We start from the raw sequence: 21745 nt of genomic DNA, 5'->3' as shown, positions 1-21745 counted from the left end.
TAGATGGTGATCGCTTATAACCTACAAGGCCCAAAGAATGATTTAGGACATGTATGTTTCATTTTGTATAAACAGCATAATAAACTGATGTATGTAATTTGGTATATATACATGACGGCACCAAGGGATTCACAATGATAAATAAGTTAATACTAAGTATAACATGAAAAATATAATTTCATACTAAAATGTAAATATGAAAAATATTTTGCTATTCTAGGTGGAACAAGGCAATAGATTTATGTTTTCCTAGATTTCCTATTCCCTACGATAACAAAACTCATTTTGTTAGTATGGAAATTCCAAATCTAGTATACATCTCTCAGAACCGGGATCAGCCTTTGAGAAGTCATCATTTCCAACAGGAATCAAACTCATTGATCATAATATATTGACTATAAAAAATTGAACAACCAAGTTTTTTCACGCGAAATACCGTTAGCATTTATCTTTCACAAACGTAACACAACCACAGCATGATTAATATTTCAAATAAAAAGGAACCTCTTTTTCCAAAAAATCTTGTACTTTGATAGCAAGCAATAGAATTGTAGTCATGGGTTATCCAGGTTTTGATTTTGCTCTTGAACAACCAGGTCACCTAATTTATATAGTTCATGGGTTATCTTAAGGTTGTGCACTATTAGAATAACCTAGATCATCAGTTTATATATTAAGTTATTAAACTTGTATATGTTTGTCCTACCGTTTTCTTTTTATTTTTTAATGGTGTTTGACACTTCGATATGTTTTAGAATGACTAATGCATTTTAGCTTATACAAGTTTAATATATATATATATATATATAATTTTGTTTATCCACAAATTCTTTGTTTTTCTATATCATTTTATATGTTTTGATACTTAAATATGTTTCTGAATGAAGAATTCATTTTAGCACAATTAAAATGTTCTTGAAATTTTTATCTTATGCCTTACTATTATTACCTAGTATTTTTTTATTTTGTTTATCCACAAATTCTTTGTTTTTCTATATCATTTTATATGTTTTGATACTTAAATATGTTTTTGAATGAAGAATTCATTTTAGCACAATTAAAATGTTCTTGAAATTTTTATCTTATGCCTTACTATTATTACCTAGTATTTTTTTCTTTTACTCCTGATTTCACAATCCCTTGACAATGAAATAGTAAATCCACAAGACATTCATATAATATGAAAATTGATAAAATTAGATCCCAAACATCTCAAACATAAAAACAAATACCAAAGATAATTCTTCGAACCAAATATAGAATTTCCAATTTATTATAACAAGAAAAAAAACAAACAGGCAAACAGTTTGCAAAGGGTTTTCTCTTTCAAATATTAATTTCATCAGAACATCAAGATTCCCGGATCCAAATCCACCCATCGAATTGATAGAACTTTTGTCCTCACGGCTTCATTGATGGGCAGTCTCGATAAGATATTAAGCAACACCTTGTATGGGAGTGTGCTGATTCGATCATCGTCATCGATATTGACTGCATCGACAAAGACACTACTTTTTCCTAGCGCATCAAATGGTAAAAGTGATTTCTCCATGGATTAGATCGCTAAAGAAGGAGTTGGATTCTTTTGTGAAGAAGAAAGACACGAAAAAGAGATATGATACTTTGCTGACTTGGGTTTCTTAACATGTAAAGAGAGATGAGGATATAGGTTTATATATGCTTGACGTAGTTAATTATGAGGAGACCAAAACCCTCGTCATTAAAAGTTAATTATCATTTGGTCAATTTAAAATTAATTATATTCCTTTAACACCCAGTGGAACCAAATTAAAATGGTAAAATGTTTTCCTTTTTGACATAATATTGACCAAACAAAATTTGTTTCGATGTAAAATAATAAATAGATGTGTAAATTAAAACCTAATGTTGCAAATAATTTATTAAGTGGATAAGAGCAACTACAACGCTGATATCCTTTTCGGGTCTCTTAGGGGTTTTTTTTGCAATTTTTTTTTTTTGTAAATCTGAAGGACTCAACTTCATTTTACCCCTCCAACTCTGATACTCAATTGGGGAAAATCTGGGTTTATTCGGTTTGTATCAATTGGGGAAAATCAACTCTGATACTCATTTTGAAGAAACCGAATAAACCCAGATTTTCCCCAATTGATACAAACCCTAATATCACCCAAATTTGATTCAAGCCGAAGACGAAAACCCCAAACACACACATACCTTACTCATCACGGCGGAGACAGTGAACCGATTCGTCGGTTAGATACGAGACAGTGAACCGATTTCGCCGCAGAATCGAGACCTCGGTGAAGAGAAGAGGAAATGAATGTGTAGTTGTCTCGCGAAAAAATGAAGTCGAATAAAATTAGAATGTATACAAAAATATGAACGAATCATAGCTTGCCACGTCACCGATCATACTCACAAAACACGGCTCGTCAGGCTCGTCTGCAAGAGACGATCCGTCAAGAAAAAAGGGCTTGATTTTTTTAAAATTGCAAAACGAGCTCTTGGGTCCACGGACAATACTCTCATAAAACTCCGTTGGAGCTGCTCTAAGAATACAAAATTATGTGGTTCTGATTACATTTCTTATATGAATATATAACAACAAAAGATGAACTAAACAAAAAATATACTAGAGAAAAAGAAAAAAAGAGAAAAAAGCATTTCTTAGAAAAATATCCAATAAAATTTAATTTTTAATAACTAAAATTATTAGTACATACGATTTTAGTATTGAAATTACTAATAAATTTTGGTGACAAATGTCACTTTTAAAATTTGTAGAGAATAATAAGATAATATCTTCATTTCCTTCATATACATGCATCAAGAAGATTTCATGCTTAAATTAGAATGCCATTTTTATATATACATATCTACGTATTATTTCTGAGTCAAAATAATTCATCTAATTAAGAAAATGGAAACTTTTATAGATTACTATTAAAAATTGACATAATAGTACAGAGAATGATGGTGTGTAGTTGTGTAAGATTATTGACAAAAAAAAAAGTAGTTGTGTAAGATCGGTGTTAATATCAGTGCGACAGAAATAGTCACGTAGACTGTTCAGAAACTTGTTCAGCTACTTCAAAAGAGTTAAAAAAAAAAAAAAAGATTAGGAATGGAATGTACGAAAAAGAATTTCGATTACGACATGTGGCACTGGAGAAAGGGACATAGATTAGATGCATTACATGGTCATTTCAATATGTGTTTTAGGTTTCATGTGGAGAAAATGCCCGAAAAGAACATCAGACATAGAGCTCTGGTCATAGAAACCTTGCATCTCAATATATTTTAGTAATGGATCAGTTCTCAAACCTTAAGAAACCTTTTACTTGTTATTTTCTCTCCTAGGTACAAAAACATTCCATCTCGTACGAAGAAATGCCTCCCATGATTGAAAAAAGGCAAGGGGATTCAACCACCTGTTTACTTTTTATTTTAGGCTAAATTTTCAGTAACAATGTTAGTGGAGTTGGTTAACAGTTTTGTTAATTAATTTTTATCGGCACTGTATACAATGTTTATATTGTGCCTAGCTTTAAACGGTATTACATAGTATTTTTTAACTCGTTTCAAAATCCCATGTGTAAAACCATTGACCAAGACAAGAACATGGCAGTGAAATAATAACTTCACAAGATATTCAGATAATATAAAATTGATACAAATTAGACCCCAAACGCCTCAAACTTAAAAACAAATACCAAAAGAAATTCTTAAAACAACATATAAAATTTCCAAATTCTTTAAATAAAAAGAAAGGGTTTTCTCTTTTCTATTACGAAAGGCTGGATTCAAACCAAATTTTATTAGGTCATTATGATATCGAGCTCACTGTGACCTTTTGGAAGTTCCTTTAGGTTGGCCACTGCACCCTCTATCTCCAACTTCTTACTTGAAGAAGACAACGATGGTTTGATTAACATAGTCTTGATTACCATCCCTTGCGTTATGAACCACGAGGCAAACGCAATCTCTTGTTTTGAACCGCTAAAATCAGACAGCCATACAGTATATGCAGTGAAGTTAACGTCAGAAAACGGTTTTTTCACTTCCCAAAACTGCTTCTTTGTTCTTCCAATAGAAGTTTCAACTTCTGCACTCGGAGCATTGCATTTCTATGGAAAAAGTCATGTATCGGAAATTTAGATAACTAGGTGTGTATTGCTTACAAGCAAACGTTATGAAAAACAGAAACATGGCTAATTCTATTTCTATATACTACCCACATAATTATTATTCAAAACATGAAATGAACTGACCTTGAATAAGACCTCAAGTTCTTGCATTTCTCCACGCCATGCAGCTAAGACTTCATGCAGCATCTCAACTTGTTTTGTATTTGCCAAGTCTACACTTACCGACATCGATGAAAATTCACTCAAAAATTCCTGGGACCTGCTCATCATGAATTCATGTCCAATGCTCTTTTTCTCCTAAGATTCATAAATAATAAATATGTCAAGGATATAACGTTAAGTATAGATCAGCATCGTTTCCTTCTCTATCAAAATACAATGGAATGCAAAAGAAATTAATATATATACGGATATACCTGATCTGGGCATGATATACAATAACTGGTGTGAGCATATATTTTTCCTGTAGTCCAATAGTTTCTATGAAACTGGAGTCTAGGATTCTCAAAGACAACGTTCTCTCTCTCACACCAGAGAGATCCAATGCTGAGGATGTCCAAATTTGGTGTAGACACTTCAATGCCATCAATTTTATAACAGGATAGATACAAGAACTTTAAGTTGCGGTTCTCAATTTTCAGAAGACCTCTTCCTTTGTCGCAATTGATAACTACTACAAGCACTTCGAGAGAAGGGCAAGACATGAGGACTGCGTTAAAGACTCCAGCCTCAGCCAAAATGCCAGTGAGTTCTAGATTCATTAGATTCCCACAGTTATTGAAAGCATGTGAAGTTTTTATATGATACCGACCTAAGTGTAGTGATTTCAGGTATGGATGGGAAAATGAATTTGGAGGCAAGTCGAGTGTGACGGGTTTTGTGTTTGGTCTAAAAGGGCACAGATAGTTTATAAGTGTGAGATGCTTGATGTGTTTCACATGAATCAATGATCTAATCCAAGCCTCGACCATCCTGTTTTTACATTGGTATGAGTAATAATAGATTGTGCATCTTTCCAAATAGCCGCCACGGTGATCGTTTATAACCTAAAAGGCCAAAAAAGGATTTAGGACATGTATGTTTTTAGGTGGTAAAAACAAAACAAACACAAAGAAACCAAGTTATTATGGTGAAAAAAAAAAATCGTTGTACACTTAGAGAAATGAAAATGGTGGATTTTAATATTTCTCTAAAACATATTACGATTTGAAGTGAACAATAGTGGAAAATAGAGCAACTAATTTCGCCAAAAAAAAAGTTTCTTTCTCTACTAATTTCAATAGAGAAGAGTGAACAAAATTATGCTCCTATCACCCCTATTTCACTTATCTCTAATCCATTTATTTTTATGCCACAAATTCCTCTAATGATGACCATTTATGATATATGGCATATTAATGTCGGATTTCACAATATCTGGTTTCATTTATAATGGTTGTCATAAAATTCCAGACTAAGTATACATCTCTCAGAATTAGAATCAGCATTTCATTTCCAACGGAAGTAACTCACTGATCATCAGATCATAAAAAATTTAAAAATCTGATTGTTTCGCCCTTAAGACTTTTAACCTTTATTTTCGTAACAGAGATTCAAAATAAACCCAATAAAATACAGTATAATAACAACACAAAACATGTTTTCTCAAATAAATAAGAGTCTCCCTTTTTTCTTTAAGTCATGTACTTTGATCGCAAACCAGGTTGACTTAGGGTTGTGTACTATAAGAACAACCTAAGTTATAGGCCAGAACTTAGGCCAGATCTATATGTGCAATTTCTTTATCCAAAAAGCCATAAGAAAAAACTACTGAGAAAAAGAAATGGACCTTGGTATCATTATCAGTAACATGGGGAAAAAGAGTTCTGAATTTGGCCAACTTTCGTAGGTCCAAGAAGAGATGTGACATCTCCTTCCATAAATCCACCCATCGACATGATAGAACACTTGTCCTCACAGCTTCTTGGATGGACAGTTTTTTGATAAGATCTTATGCAATACCTCATTTGGGAGACTGCTGATTCGATCATTGGCATTGATCACATCAACATTACTTTGTCTCTTCATGGATTGGATCGCTAAAGAAGGAGAGACAGAGTCTTTTGTGAAAAACAGATACACACAAAAAAATGAGATTTGTATTTTTGACTTGCGGTTCTTTACGTGTTAAGCAAGATGAAGATGGATGTTTATATATGCATGATGTAGTTAATTACGAGGAGACAAGAAAGATTAATTAGAGACAAATAAAATATTTGGGGTTGTTGTCTGAAAATAAAATTCTATTTGATTTCCATTTGGTCAACTAAAATTATTTTTCTCTAACACCCCAATGGAAACAAAATAAAATATAAAAGATTGTTTTCCTTCATGTATTTACCAAATAAAATTTCTTTTCTCTACAAAAAAAAGAGGTGAAAAATAAAAACTAATATTGCAAATAATTCTTTAATTGCATAAGAAATAAAAAAATGTATGCTGTCTTGATTACATTTTATTAAAGTAAAAATATCGGAAGATGAAAAAAATATACACCTGAGAAAAAAAGGCGCAACAAACATTTTACTAAAACAATATTTTTTAAAAAACTCAATACTTATACTTATACCTCCGAAACTGTTTAGGTATTAAATTTACAAATTAATTTAGTGAGAAATGTAACTTGTGAATAGTTTCAGCGAATTATAGGATACATCATTCTTAGATATATGAACCAAAATATCTACATCTCCTTCTCATACATGCATCAAGGAGATTTTTGCTTAAATTAGAGAATGATATATTAAACATGTATATATAGAATATATATTTTAAAATATATATCTATAAATTGAATTATTTTAGAGTCAATATGATCCTCTAATTAGGAAATGGCAGATTGTATAACTTGGTACAGGTCCATGCATGCCTTTTCCCATAGGCTACATCAGTAACATTGGTTGAGTTGGTAAAGGGTTTCAGTTCTCTGGTTAAGGGTCTCTACGAGACTTTGTGTTCATGAATTTAAATCTTGTAATAGTAATTTTAACTTTCAAATCATAATTTAACTCTTTATAACTCCATTACTTACGAAAGCAATCCTAAGTAACTTAGTGTGTTTGTCCTCCTTTAATTTTAAATTTAGTTACTCAATTTTGCATTTATATGTTTGTTCTACCATTTTGTTTTTCTTTTGAGAGGTGTTTTACGCTTCAATATGTTTTAGAATGACTAATTCATTTTAGCACAATTAAAATGTTCTATACCTTTCTTTTTATTCTATGCCAAACTATCACGGTATTACCTACTTTTTTAAAGCTCTAGATTTCATAATCCCTTTTGTAAAAAGCATTGACCAAGACAAGAACTTGGCAATGCGATAATATTTCAACAAGACATGCAGGTAATATGAAAACTGATAAAAATTAGATCCCAAACGTCTTAAACATAATTAAAAAAAAAAATACCAAAGGCGGTTCTTGAAACAACATATATAACAGGTTTTCTCTTTTTATTACGATTGGCTGGATTCAACATCATACCATTACGATATCGAGCTCTCTGTGGCCTTTTGGAAGTTCGTTTAGGTTGGCCACTGCCCCCTCTATCTGTAACTTGTTACTTGGAGAAAACGACGATGGTTTGATTAGCATAGTCTTGCCTACCATCCCTTGAGTTATCAAACGCGACGCTAACGTAAACTCTTCTTTTGAACCGCTAAAGTTAGACAGCCTTACAGTATATGCACTGAAGTTAGCGTGAGAAAACGGTTTTGTCTCTTCCCAAAACTGCTTCTGTGTTCTTCCAATAGAAGTCTCAAATTCTTTCCTCGGAACATTGCTTTTCTATATAACAAAAGAAAATGGAAAAAGTCAATGTATCGGACATCTTGATAACTAGGTATTTATATAAGCAAATGTTATGAAAAACACGAAGATGGGTAATTATGTATATCCATCCAATTATTATTCAAAAACATGAAATGAACGTACCTTGAATAAGATATCTAGTTTTTCCATTTCTCTAGGACATGCAGCTAAAATTTCTTGTAGCATCTCAACTTCTTTTGCATTTGCCAAGTCTACACTTACCGACATCGATGCAAATTCACTCAAAAAGTCACGTGATCTCCTCATCAGGAATTCATGTCCAATGCTCTTTTTCTCCTTATATTCAGAAAGATGTCAAATTAAGTATAAATTAGCAAACTACAATTGAATGCAAAGAAACAGATACCTGATCGGGGCATGATATACTATAGCTGGTGTGAGCATATAATGTAGTCCAATAGTTTCTGTAAAACTGGAGTCTAGGACTCGCAATGACGACCTTCTCTTTCTCACACAAGAGATTTCCGATGGTGAGGATGTCAAGATTTGGTGAAGACACTTCAATGGCATCAATATTATAACAGGATAGATACAAGAACTTTAAGTTGGGGTTCTCAATTTTCAGAAGACCTCTTCCTTTGTGGCAATTGATATCAACTACAAGCACTTCAAGAGAAGGGCAAGACACGAGGACTACGTTAAAGACTCCAACCCCGGCGGAAATGCCAGTGAGTTCTAGCTTCTTTATATTCCAGCAGTTGTCGAAAGCATGTGAGGTTTCTATGTTATACCGACTTAAAGTCAGTGAATCTAGGCATGGATGGGAAAATGATTCTGGAGGCAAGTCGAGTGTGATGGTAGGGTTTGGTCTAAAAGGGCATATAAAGTTTTTAAGTGTGAGATGCTTGATGTGTTTCACATGAATCAATGACCGAATCCAAGCCTCGACCATCCCGTCTTCACATTGATATGGGTAATAAATGATTGTGCATTTTTCCAAATGGCCATGGTGATCGTTTATAACCTACAAGGACAACTAATGATTTAGGACATGTATGTTTCTATGTCGCAAAAACAAACATAAAAATTGATATATGTAATTGGTATATATATATATATATATATCCAAAAAAGTTGTAGGGAGACACAAATGTTAAATTGTTAAATACTAAATCAAACATGCAAACTATAATTTCATACAAAAATGTAAAGAATATATTTTGTATGCAAGTAATTCTATGTGGAACAAGGCAACAGATTTATGCTTCCCTACAGTTCCTGTTCACAAAATAATAAATTCATGACCTATATTCATTTCAAATACATTTTTCTTTTTTTTCAATATGGAAATTCCATATCTTGTTTACATCTATCAAAACCAGGATCAGCCTTTGATAAGTCATTATTTCCAATGGAAATCGAACTCACTGATCTTAAAACATTGATTATAAATAGTTTTTGAAAAGTTGAGTTTTCTGCTCTAAATACTGTTAACAATTATCTTTCACATTGTAAATTCAAAATATAATCCAATAAATACATTACAATAACAACACCAAACTTGTTAAATATCTCAAATAATTTGGAACCTCTTTTTTTTTTAAAAGTCATGTACTTTGATAGCAAACTATAGAAAATGTATTCATGGGTTATCTAGGTTTTGCTTTTGCACTTAGAACAACCAAGGGTAACCTAATTTATAGAATTCATGGGTTATCTTAGAGTTTTGCAACATAACAACAACCTATCATCAGTTTATAGATCAGACCTATTTTCTTTATCCAAAAAGCCGTATATATGAGAAACTAATGAAAAAATGAAATGGACCTTGGTCATTGATCTAGCGGCATGATGATCAGTAGAATGGTACCAAAGAGGTCTGATTACGGCCAACTTTCGTAGGTCGAAGAAGAGACGAGACACATCCTTCCACACATGCACCCATCGATTTGATAGAACACTTGTCCTCATGGCTTCTTTGAGGGATAATCTTGATAAGATCTTAACCAATAAATCGTTTGGGAGTTTGCTGATGCGATCATCAGTATTGATCGCATCAACAATACTTTTTTCTTGTGCATCAGATGTTAAAGGTGATATCTCCATGGATAGGATCGATGAAAAGAAGTTTAAAATCTTTTGTGAAGAACAGAGACACGAAAAAGAGAAAATACTTTTTGATTTGAGGTTCTTCACGTACGTATAAAGTATAAAGCGATATGAGGATGGAGGTTTATATATACTTGATGTAGTTAATTACGAGGAGACACAGAAAGATTAATTAGAGATAAATACAATGTTTGGCACCCAATGGAAACAAAATAAAATATAATAAATGTTTTTTTTCTTGACAGATTTGTTACCAAATAAAAATTGTTGTCTCTGCAAAAATCCCAAAATATATATGCAAAATAAACTAATATTGCAAATAATTAATTAATAGAATTATGTGGTTCTGATTACATTAATTGTATGAAAATAAAAAGATCAAAAGATGAAAAAAATACACTTAGAGAAAGAAAATCCTAGTGTTTATAGAAAAAAAAATCCAACAAATTTTTTTTTAATAACTATAATTATAAAACAGTTTTTAGTATTGAATCTTCGAATAAATTTAGCGACAAATGTCAATCTTAAATATTTGTAGGGAGTAACAATATACATAATTTCTTAGAACCAAGTTTTCTTCTCATACATGCATCAAGGAGATTTATTACTTAAATCAGAATGATATATATACATATACATATACATATATATATTCCTAAAATGGATATTTTGTAAAATTTTAGAGTTAACTAGCAAAATAGCAATATGAGATCCGCCTTAATCCGATAATGAAATTTGGTGTTGCTGGAGACCTATTTCAAACCTGTAGTCCGATTAGGCCGATATGGTCTACGCTCAAGAAAACCACAACTTAAATAGCAGTTTTATATATATATATATATATATATATATATATAAAATCTAATAATGCCCAAAAACGCTAAAACCACAATCACGTTTAGACCAGCCTATGTATTGTTCGGACTGCAACATGGTATCGTTTATTTGATTTTTTTTTTGCAACAATGAGTTAAGAAAAAGAAAGGAGAAATAATTTGTTTTGGTTATACGATGAGAGGGAGGCAAGAAATTGTTATATAGCAAAAAGGTAGAGAAGCATTTTGGAAACCTATTAAGTGAGCTCAACAAAGTCGAGCTGAGAAGAAGATAACTTTGAACCTGAGCTAATTCTCTAAAGTAATGATCATAAAAGCAAGATCTTAGATTCATGGAGTCATACAACAACTTGGTTCTTTCAAAGCGAATAATGAAGCAATGATGTAAGAAGACCCAGCTCGTGGAAGGAATGTTCACAAAGGATTCTACTTTCTACCTCATCAACTAATCCGCAAACTACTCAACCACAAGTCCCCGGAGATTCAGACAAATCGTATCTATTGACTGCAACCGTTGAGCGAGTCCCATTGATTTTGACCTTCAAGCAGCTAAGCCTCTTCTTCTCCTGTCAGTCTCTATCAAGGTCCTTGAAATATTGAAGGTTTTTACTTGCGGTTACCAACAGGAGCAAAGACTGGAAGCTGGTTTGAGGCTGAGTCTCTTCTGAATCTAGCTTCTCGAGGCAATGTCAATGTCATTCTCTCTTGTCCCTCTCTTCCCGAGTCTCCTTCATGTCTAAGGCTATCTCTGTTCGGAATATTCACCAGAGGACCCCCAAAGAAGATTGAGTCACCTGTATACGTAAGTCTCTCTCCTTGCTGCAATGGAGGAGGAGCCTTACCAGATGAAGGTGGAAGAACAACGGGTCTTGGATTCTGAGTGTTACCCATGTGTGAGATAGGAAGTGGCTGGTTCTGTGAGAACAATCTGGTTCTTGCCTCAGATGTTGTTGCAGGAACTGATACATACCTACCTGCTTCTTGGTCCCAAACAACTGATATTCTTCTCACATCTCTCAGAAGAGAAGCTGAAGGAGCAGTGTGAAGCAATGGATCGGGGTTGTTTCCTTTCTGCATTATCTTTGCATTAAAGGTTGAGTGGATCAAGTGGTTGGTCGCTGGATTAAGAAGTAGACGAGGAGCATTTAATGATGCCGGTGCAGTGAAGCGGTGGCCAGCTGTATGAGACTGAGGGAGAGGGCTAAGCGTGACGGCCTCGTGAACATGGCTAGGACTGCTGAAACTGCTCATACTGTGTGTCCCTGTCTCGTACTCGTCCCTGCTACCTTGGCTTTGAGCAAAAGAGTTTCTAGAAAGAGACAACCTTGGATCATTGTTTCTCATTTCTTTACTCAACACAGCTCCATTTGCATCTGTGCTTACACTGCTGATGACACTGATGGTGCCACTAGAACTAAGGTCATCGTCTTGTCCATGACGGTTTTCTATCGGTCTTAAGACAGACGAGGATGCTCTGGCTCTGGCTGCTGCCCTTGTAGCTTCATTTGAATTCAGCTTTGCGAGTTTCCAAGCACTGATTTTGACAGGTCTCTTTGGGATCTTGTTACCCCTCTCTGCTGATTCAGCTGCATCTGGATCTATGGTCGATGGGACCATTCCAGGGTCCAAATGAGGAATGACTCCATCCTGCAACAACAAGTAACAAGTATCAAAGCAACATATCACATTGAATAGAAACTCGGTGAAAACTGTTTGAAAATTCATACTTGATAATCAACAAACACTCTAGGAGGAGTGCACCAGGCTCCCTTGTATGGTAGACAAAGAGAGCTTCCACCACTAAAACCGGTCGTGGCAGATCCAGAGGGAGAATACTGCACATTAGGCATTTCCTCATCGATCGAAGCTCCAGCTGGCGCCTTGCTCATTGCTCTCATTGCCACAACATACTCATAAGTGGTAATGCCCTGTTGGTATTAAACAAATAGAAAATGAGCTCACAGTCACACTCCTTAGAAAAAGCGAGCAGGACCAACTACAAATTAGACAACCATACAGTATATGCAGTGAATTTAGTGTCAGATAACAGTTTTTTTTTTACTTCCCAAAACTTCTTTCTGTGTTCTTCCGGTAGAAGTTTCAACTTCTTCCCTTGGACCATTGACAATAAGGTAACACTATGTAATTGTCCAAACCTTTCAGAGACTAACCCTAGATATATCTTAAGGATATGATATTGACAGCCTTGTGAAATCCTTCTCTAGCTGGAGTATTTCAAATGCTTGCCGCTTAAAGACTGACAATCTTGTTTTGGTCATCGGATGATCCAAAGGTAAATGCTAATCTTGAAATTAGGGCACTTGAGTTGCTACTTTTTCTCCCAGGTTCAAAAACATTCCAACTCTGTATAGAGCCATGCCTTCTCCCATAGTGGACAAAAAGGTAAGAGTTTTAGTCTACATTTTCGGTAACAATGTTTGTTAAGTTGGTTGAGTAATTCGTTGGTTAAGGGTTTCTATGAGACTTTGTGTTCACGAGTTCAAATATTGTCATGGTAACATTTTTACTTTCAAATCAAGATCTAACTCTTTGGAACTTCATTACTTATGAAATGAATGCAATCCTAAATAACTTAATATGTTTTTCCTCCTTTAATTTTAAATTTAGTGACTAAATTTTGCTTGTCATTAAGTTATTAAAATTGTATATGTTTGTCCTACCGTTTTCTTTTTACTTTTTAATGGTGTTTGACACTTCGATATGTTTTAGAATGACTAATGCATTTAGGTTTATACGAGTTTATATATATATATATATATATATATATCCACAAATTCTTTTATTTTTCTATACCATTTTATATGTTTTGATACTTAAATATGTTTTGAATGAAGAATTCATTTTATCACAATTAAAAATGTTCTTGAAATTTTTATCTTATGCTTTACTATTACTACCTATTATTTTTTCTTTTACTCCTGATTTCACAATCCCTTGACAATGAAATAGTAAATCAACAAGGCAATCATATAATATGAATATTGATACAAATAGATCCCAAACATCTCAAACATAAAAACAAATACCAACGGTAGTTCTTCAAACCAAATATAGAATTTCCAATTTATCATAACAAGAAAAAAAACCAAACAAACAAACAGATTGCAAATGGTTTTCTCTTTCAAACATTAATTTCATCAGAACATCATGATTTTGGGATCCAAATCCACCCATCGAATTGATATAACTTTTGTACTCACGGCTTCTTTGATGGGCAATCTCAAGTGATCTCTCCATGGATTGGATCGCAAAAGAAGGAGATGGTTTCCTTTGCGAAGGAAAGAGACACGAAAAAGAAATATGATACTTTGCTGACTTGAGGTTCTTCACATGTATAGAGAGATGAGAATACCAAGAGCCAATAGCTCAATTGGTAAAGATCTCTGGCAAAGATTAGAAGTCACTGGTTCAAGTGGTTTTTGTGACGAAACTAATAAAACATATTGTGGTCTCGGGCCAGGAGTGATTATGGGCTTCGGCTCAGAACCTCCTGGTAATTCCAAAAAAAAAAAGATGAGGATATAGGTTTATATATGCTTGAAGTAGTTAATTACGAGGAGACCAGAACCCTCGTTATTACAAGTTAATTATCATTTGGTCGATTTAAAATTATATTTTTTGAAAACCAATGAAAACAAATGAAAATGGTAAAATGTTTTTCTTTTTGACATAATATTGACCAAAAAAATTTGTTTTGATGTAAAATAATAAATAGATGTGTAAAATAAAACATAATATTGCAAATAATTCATTAAGTGGATAAGAATACAAAATTCTATGATTCTGATTACATTACTTATATGAAAATAAAACAACAAAAGATGAACTAAACAAAAATATACTTGAGAAAAAGAAGAAAAAAAAGCAAAAAGCATTTCTTAGAAATAAATCCTATAAAATTTAATTTTTAATAATAAAATTATTACTACATACAATTTTAGTAATGAAATTTCTAATAAATTTAGTGACAAATGTCACTTTTAAAAATTGTAGAGAATAATAAGATAATATCTTTATTTCCTTCATATAAATGCATCAAGAAGATTTCATGCTTAAATTAGAATGCCATTTTTATATGTACATATTCCTGCAATCACGACATAATCATAATCGTTCCGAATTACTTACGTAATTTTCATAAACCTATAATAAATATCTATAATTTTCAACTTATTTTAATCTGAAATTCTGAATCATACTTTCTTAAAGTTGATAAATTTACCAATTATTTGAGTTTTCATTTGTAATTTAATTAAAAATCACAAATCAAACTAAATCTAATATTTGATAAAAAAAATATATATTGAAAAAATACTTAGATATTAACAGATACCAACTACTTATGTGGTTATCGTAGTAAAAAGAAAAAGTGAGTTGTAGAGGTCTTTAATGAAGAAGAGGAGAATAAAAACATATTTTTCTAATTGTTTAAGTTGTTATGTGTGTTGTGTTGGAACAATTTGTTAAAGCTTGTGGGCTTTATACAAATGTGTGTGTGTGAATTGAAATGAAAGCTTTTGAGCTTAATGAAAAGCCTTATGAATTGATTAAACTTAAATGATGAAATATGTCATTGGTCCCACATTGGTGGGTTGAAAAATTTTTGAGTGATATAAATAAGGACTATGTTATATCCTTGGTCAAAGTGTGATGGAGAAGAGAAAAGACCACACGCGCGCCGCCGCCGCCTGGCCTAGCCGTGGCTCGTGGCTCGTTGCTGGTTGCTGGTTGTTCGTTGATGGTTGCTCGTTGCTGGTTTATTGGCTCTTAGGACTCTTAAGGCTCTTAGATCATGTTTATCGGTGACTCTTGCTGGATTTCTTGGGTATATTTTAATAATAAAGCTGATTAGAAAAAAAGAAACGATCCTTATTTGAGGATCTGAAGGATCGATCCCTGTGATGATGTGGCATGCGATGGTTGGCTAGAGAAGAAGAAAACATTTTTCTCTCTCCTCTTTTCTTTTTTCATCTCTATATCTCTCTTATGACTCACCTTAATAGAAAAACATTATTTCTCTCTCCTCTCTTTTATTTGTTATTAAATATTATTTGAAAACTCTTTATGAGTTTCTCTAATAAACATGCTCTTAAGGCTCTTAGAGCTCTTAGGACTCTTAGGGCTCTTAGAGCACCTGATCCCATTTTGTGGTACAGTTTCATAGGCAAGATGATTAAAAAAAATTGTAAGAGCCCATTTTCCTTAAGGAGCGCTCTTTATATAAGGAGCTGAAGAGACCATCTCTTAAGACACGTGGCAAGCGTTCATTGGATGTTTATTTTTTTTTCAACTTTGTGTAATTAATTTTAGGGGAAATTTTTTTTTTGTCGGGGAAAAAGAAAAAAACTATTTCTCTATCCTTTCTCTCTCGTTGGATGCGATTGTGAGTGCCCTAGTAGAATTTCGGAGATCGTATCGCAAAAACGGTGTGTGTCGTGTGGATGCGATCGATGAAGATGGGTCTGTTCAATCGGATAGTCCAGGATGGATCGAGCTTCGCTCCGACGCTCCTTATGGCCCGAAACACTTTAGCAAGTTATGGTCGAAGCGATTGGCTCGATGATCAAAAGTTAGCCGGTGATTATGATCTGGGTCTAGAGAAATCAGAGGAATACAGCGAAAGAGAAGCGAAAGAGAAGCATCTTGAGGAAGATTGGTTAGGTTCGAGTGGAGAAATGGAATTGATGAGCTCTGATGAAGGAACACTAATGGACAGCAAAAACAGATAGTTTCTTAGCTTTTTCTCTCTCCAAAAAAATTATTAAATTATTTATATAAAACTCAACATGAGTAACACTAATGGAGATGCTCTTAGGGCTCTTAGGGCTCTTATGGCTCTTAGGGCTCTTAGGGCTCTTAGGGCTCTTAAAGCTCTTAGTCTCTTTGGTTCTTGGGCTCTTATAGGTAGCTGGTCGCTGGGCTGTCGAGCAATTCTTTTTGGGCCTATTTTAGATCGCCGCCCTTCTAGAATATTCTGCAAATATTTTAAGAATATTCTTGTGCTTGTTGTTCAAGTCGGCGAGACTTTATCAACACGGTCGAACCCTAGCTCTCTCCTCCACTATATATAGACTCGCCTCTCTTGAGAGAAAGGCATCAGCATTCTATAGACCAACAAGTGTCCATTTTAAAAATAAAGTTAATGACATTTATTCTAACTAGGAGAGAACTCGCGTGTATGCGCGGATCTTGTTTTAATTTATATTTAAATAATATATTTTTAAAATCTGTATTGAAATAATTTTATGTTTATTATCAATGTTTTTGCGTTTAAAATATTTATATTTTATTCAATTTCTTTTTGATGATATATTATTTGTAATCTTTTCTACACCGGTTGTGCTTAATAGTCTAATTTTTCTTCCAAAATAATAAGGAAATAAAAATCTACTATTTAAAATTTTGTATGAAAACGTAAGAATTCACTTAAAAATATACGTTAAATATCAGAGAGGAATATTTATTTGTTCTTCGATCTTCATATTCTTTTTATTCTTGTAAATCTTACTAATATAATACTTGTTAACTTTTTCCATTTACCATTTTGAATTTTTTAGTTATATATATATTATTGATTCCATTTTTTATTTAAAAAAAAAAACATGTATGACATTTTTATGTGCCGGCCTTTCTTTATACTATTTTTTTTTAAAATAATTTTTTATCTCTTTAATTGTTTATTAAATATTTTTTGTGTTTTATAATTTATTAGTTGAAGTTTTATATAAGAATATTTGAAACTTCTTAATTTATTCAATCTTAATTTTTTTTCATTTGCATTAAAATTTAGAATAAAATTTAAATCACTTGAAAGAAGAAAATAGAATACTACATTTAAAAAAATTTGTATTATATAATAGTTATTGTTTTTTATTTAAATTAAATTTGAATTACATTCTAATGTATATATATATATTAATATTTATTTATGTTTTTAATGTGTTTGGCTTTAAATTTAATTAATTAGTTATTTTTTCAATTTTTTGATGTGCCACATGTCACTCTCTCCATTGCTGATGTGTCACTCAGCTGGAGAGAGTTGATTGTCTTTTATATATAAGTTTTTCAATTTATGAAGTGTCGATTTCATCTGAGAAATTTCATCAGACTTTTTTTTAAAGACTGTGGTGGTACTTAGAAGTGATACAATTTAAGAGTAATTAAAGGTTGATTAGTGGGAGAATGAGAAAGGTCTAACGGTAAATGCTTAATGTTAATAATGGAACTTCAAAACATAGTTAGTGAAAACGTATTTTGACATTGGAGATTGAAGACTAAGGGTTAACGTCATGTAAAACAGCAGTTAATAAAAAGAAGGTATATTCGAACTTGGGTTTTAAATTTTTAATATTTTATATATATGAAAAGAGGTGAGCCCTCTCCTTCAGCTCACCACATCAGCACTCTAGAGACCAACAAGTGTCCATTTTAAAAATAAAGTTAATAGCATTTATTCTAATTTTTAATTTATTAAGTGTAAATTTCATCTGAGAAATTTCATCAGTCTTTTTTTTTTAAGATTGTGGTGGTACTTAGTGTGGTACAATTTAAGAGTAATTAAAAATGGATTAGTAGGAGGAATGAGAAAAGTGTGACGATAAATGCTTAATGAGAACTTCAAAGCATAGTGACATTGGAGATTGAAGACTAAAGGTTAAAGTCATGTAAACAGCAGTTAATAAAAAGAAGATATATTTGAACTTAGGTTTTAATTTTTGAATTTTAATTGTATTGGTAAAGGTCAAAAAGATACTTTTAACGTTCAAAATACATGTTTTAATTGTGAAGAGTTTAAATTTTAGTTTCATTTATTTAATTTAGTATATTTCATAAGCTCAAACATACTCTCAATTTTAGTTTTAATGGTGATACGTAGATTCATCTGAGAATCATGACAATTGTGCATGTCATAAACATGAGAACATTAAAATTTGGAAGTAATTATATATATTTCAAACAATTCAATCCAAAAATGTGGTTTTAATCTATGTTTTTTTACTCATACCCTGTTTATGATTTCTAAAATGGTAAGAATGATTTTCTTACTTGTCCTATTTCCAATCCTAAAAAAAAATTATTTCTAAAAAATATTTTGTTTTTAAAATAACTAATACTAAAAAATAAGCAAATTATCATATTTTATAATGAATTATTTGTATATATCAATATAAATATATTTATAAATTTTTTATGTTAAACGAAACCGCACGTATGCGCAGGTACAAGCCTAATTCTTATTAATTCTGAAAAGACGTTTGCTTGTTCAATAATTCCCGTTGAAATATTTGTCAATATACTAATCAGTCAACATTTTGTCAACATATTAATCACTCAACTTTTTTTCCTTGTCAATTCCACTATTAATTAAACTTATTTAACCGGATGAACAAAAAACCACGTGAACAAAATTTACAAAAATATAAGTTTCAGAAATATTCTTACAACAAGTATATAACAAGTCCATCATCTTGTTCCAGAACACTGGCCACTCGTAATGGATTATGTGTCGTCATCATCATTTGGAATTCTAAAAGAGTATCCGAACATTCCAATCATTGATGAGGTCGCATGACTTTATCGAACATCCCTCACGTTATGTCGATTCCAGACATATTGGAGGGCATGTAATTAATTAGGAGAAGCTCGAGAAGAATTTTTTTTTATGGCATTAAGGATTTTCTAATCAGATTACTCAGTAAAACTATTATCATAATGTTCTATATATGATCAATCAAAATATTTTAAAATGATAAATAAATATTTTATCGTAGAGTGTGTATTTTATGTTATATGGATAAACACAATTTATAAGAATATATGTGAAATATTATAAAACATAAAATTAGGAGAGTTAAAAATGTAAACACAAAAATTATTAAGATTAATTTGAAAGTATATAACTAGAAGGACTGAAATGCAAATAAAAAAACCTTATAAAATATCACCTCATTAGAATGAATAAAACCTTATATTTGAAATTATAAGGTGTCTTTTAGAGATACTCTTATACAATTCTCTTAATTTTTCAGAAAAAGATAACTGTTTGTCAAACCAAGTCAATGTAATGACTTCATTTTCCATATTACAAAATTCTATAATAAAATTTAGATTTTCTCAGGACCACCATAATAGATCACATGACCCGCGTCAACCATTCTGGATTGTAGAAGTCCTCCCACGCCGTAGCCTCGAGTGTTGTCCGAAAATTCTTCGAGATGTTTCACTTGCCGATCAACCTGAAAATTACCGTTCAATATGGAAATACGTTTAATATATGCATCGAACTTCCTTTTTGCAATAGGAAAAAATCCATATCCCATTTTAGGACTTGGCAGTGATGCACTGTACACTTCTCCTCCCCACTCGACATAGTTTCGAGAGCTTTCACGAAACTTAAGCCATGGCCAAAATCCTATTTCTGCTGCATAGCACCAAACTCCAACCACCAATTGCCATTTGCTCGGTCCTGTTATTAAAAAATAGTAACTAAACGTTAACATCATATGATATGATATTAGAAAAAAAAAAAGAACACCATGTATATACCCAAATAGAATTCTTTCTGCTTCTAATTGATAGCTTTTTTTGGATTTTTCACACATATTAAAAGCTTGAATGGTATGTATTTTATGCATGTTTTAATGTTTTGAAAACGTGATTCGGAAAAGGATACTTTAAATTCAAAGTTTATTGACACGTCAGCAAGGAGAAAGGCGATTTTGGAGGCGATCAGCAAAACTAGGGTTTCTCGAAGTTTTCTGCCCACGCAAGGGCATGGCGGCGCCGGAACAGGAGGTTCCACCGCCGGAGGGAGGAGAGAAGACGGCGGCGAGGAGTTCTGAAGGAGGGAGAGAGGAGGGATCCATTCTTCCTCACTCTGCTGATGGGTCGGGAAAAATTATCATGGAGAAAGGATCGGAGGTGGAGATAGGATCAAGGAAGGAGGTGGAGGCGCCCGTGGAGGGTTCCGTTGGTGGTGTTAAAGGAGGCGTTGTTGTCGGTAAATCGTGGTCTTCTGTTGCGGCTGAAAAGTCGAGGCTTCAAAGGTACAAAGTTGTGGTGGAGGAGGTTGATGGTGTGGAAACGATTTGTGTTCCGGATTGCGTTTTCGAGAATGCCCCTCCTCTTTGGGAGGATTGTATTGTCGGAAAGTTCGTATCGGCGGCACCTCATGTTGGCTTTATTCATATGACTGTGAATAAAATCTGGACCTTGGGAGACAAGTCAAAAAAGGTGGACGTGTTTGTAGTTGATGAAACTACGGTAAAGTTTAAGATCCCTGATGCTTCCATTATGCGAAAATCATTGCTCTCCATGAAGCATGTAGAGAATGCATATGGCTCCGATCTATGACTCAACATATACAAGGTGCAAGTGGAATAGTCATCGATACGGAACTAACAAAAGTGTTCGAAGATAATGCTGCGTGTGTCGCTCAACTCAAGGAATGTTTCATCAAGAGCGATTGTACAAAACATATTCCTCCAAGATTTTTCTCTTACACTCAAGAACTTGAGAAGAATCAAGAAGTGGATATCCAATATGTTCGCTCGAGTGACAATGCAGCAGATCTCTTTACTAAGGCGCTTCCCACTACATCATTCAGAAGACATGTCCATAGTATTGGAATGCGCCGACTGCAAGATCTATGAAGAAAATTTATATTCATCACTTTGAAAGAGAGATTACGATATTGTACTCTTTTTCCCTTGTCATGGTTTTTATCCCAATGGATTTTTCTATGATAAGGTTTTAACGAGACAGTACTTAATATGTTATTAATGATGGATAATCAACATGGAGTGTTAAGGAAATGATTTTCCACCATAATATTTACCTA

General features: G+C 32.9%; 2 protein-coding genes, 1 long non-coding RNA gene and 1 pseudogene across 3 annotated transcripts; all 4 read right to left on the bottom strand.

Annotated features, from left to right (window-relative positions):
* Nucleotides 1-1159: 1159 nt before the first annotated feature.
* LOC112083860 lies at nucleotides 1160-2434 on the bottom strand. The gene is made up of 2 exons (XR_002897948.1): nucleotides 2197-2434; nucleotides 1160-1518 (listed from the first exon to the last, which is right to left on the bottom strand). It is a non-coding gene; the product is annotated as an uncharacterized LOC112083860 (long non-coding RNA).
* Nucleotides 2435-3800: 1366 nt separating this feature from the next.
* On the bottom strand, nucleotides 3801-6197 carry LOC18013510 (annotated as a pseudogene).
* A 1448-nt stretch (nucleotides 6198-7645) lies between these two features.
* Nucleotides 7646-10045, bottom strand: LOC18013508 (putative F-box protein At1g67390). Its single transcript, XM_006395973.1, has 4 exons — nucleotides 9767-10045; nucleotides 8346-8963; nucleotides 8102-8275; nucleotides 7646-7954 (listed from the first exon to the last, which is right to left on the bottom strand). Exons 1-4 carry the CDS (start codon nucleotides 10043-10045, stop codon nucleotides 7646-7648), a joined length of 1380 nt encoding a protein of 459 aa, XP_006396035.1.
* Nucleotides 10046-11168: 1123 nt separating this feature from the next.
* On the bottom strand, nucleotides 11169-13006 carry LOC18013511 (probable protein S-acyltransferase 19). The gene is made up of 3 exons (XM_006395972.2): nucleotides 12947-13006; nucleotides 12612-12812; nucleotides 11169-12531 (listed from the first exon to the last, which is right to left on the bottom strand). The coding sequence occupies exons 1-3, from the start codon at nucleotides 13004-13006 to the stop codon at nucleotides 11491-11493; spliced, it is 1302 nt and encodes a 433-aa protein (XP_006396034.2). The 3' UTR covers nucleotides 11169-11490.
* Nucleotides 13007-21745: the final 8739 nt, after the last annotated feature.

This window comes from Eutrema salsugineum, unplaced genomic scaffold (genome assembly GCF_000478725.1).
Source record: "Eutrema salsugineum unplaced genomic scaffold, Eutsalg1_0 scaffold_54, whole genome shotgun sequence".
Classification (NCBI taxonomy): Eukaryota; Viridiplantae; Streptophyta; class Magnoliopsida; order Brassicales; family Brassicaceae; genus Eutrema; species Eutrema salsugineum.
The sequence above is the reverse complement of the archived record's forward strand: the minus strand, read 5'-3'. Positions and strand labels throughout refer to the sequence as shown.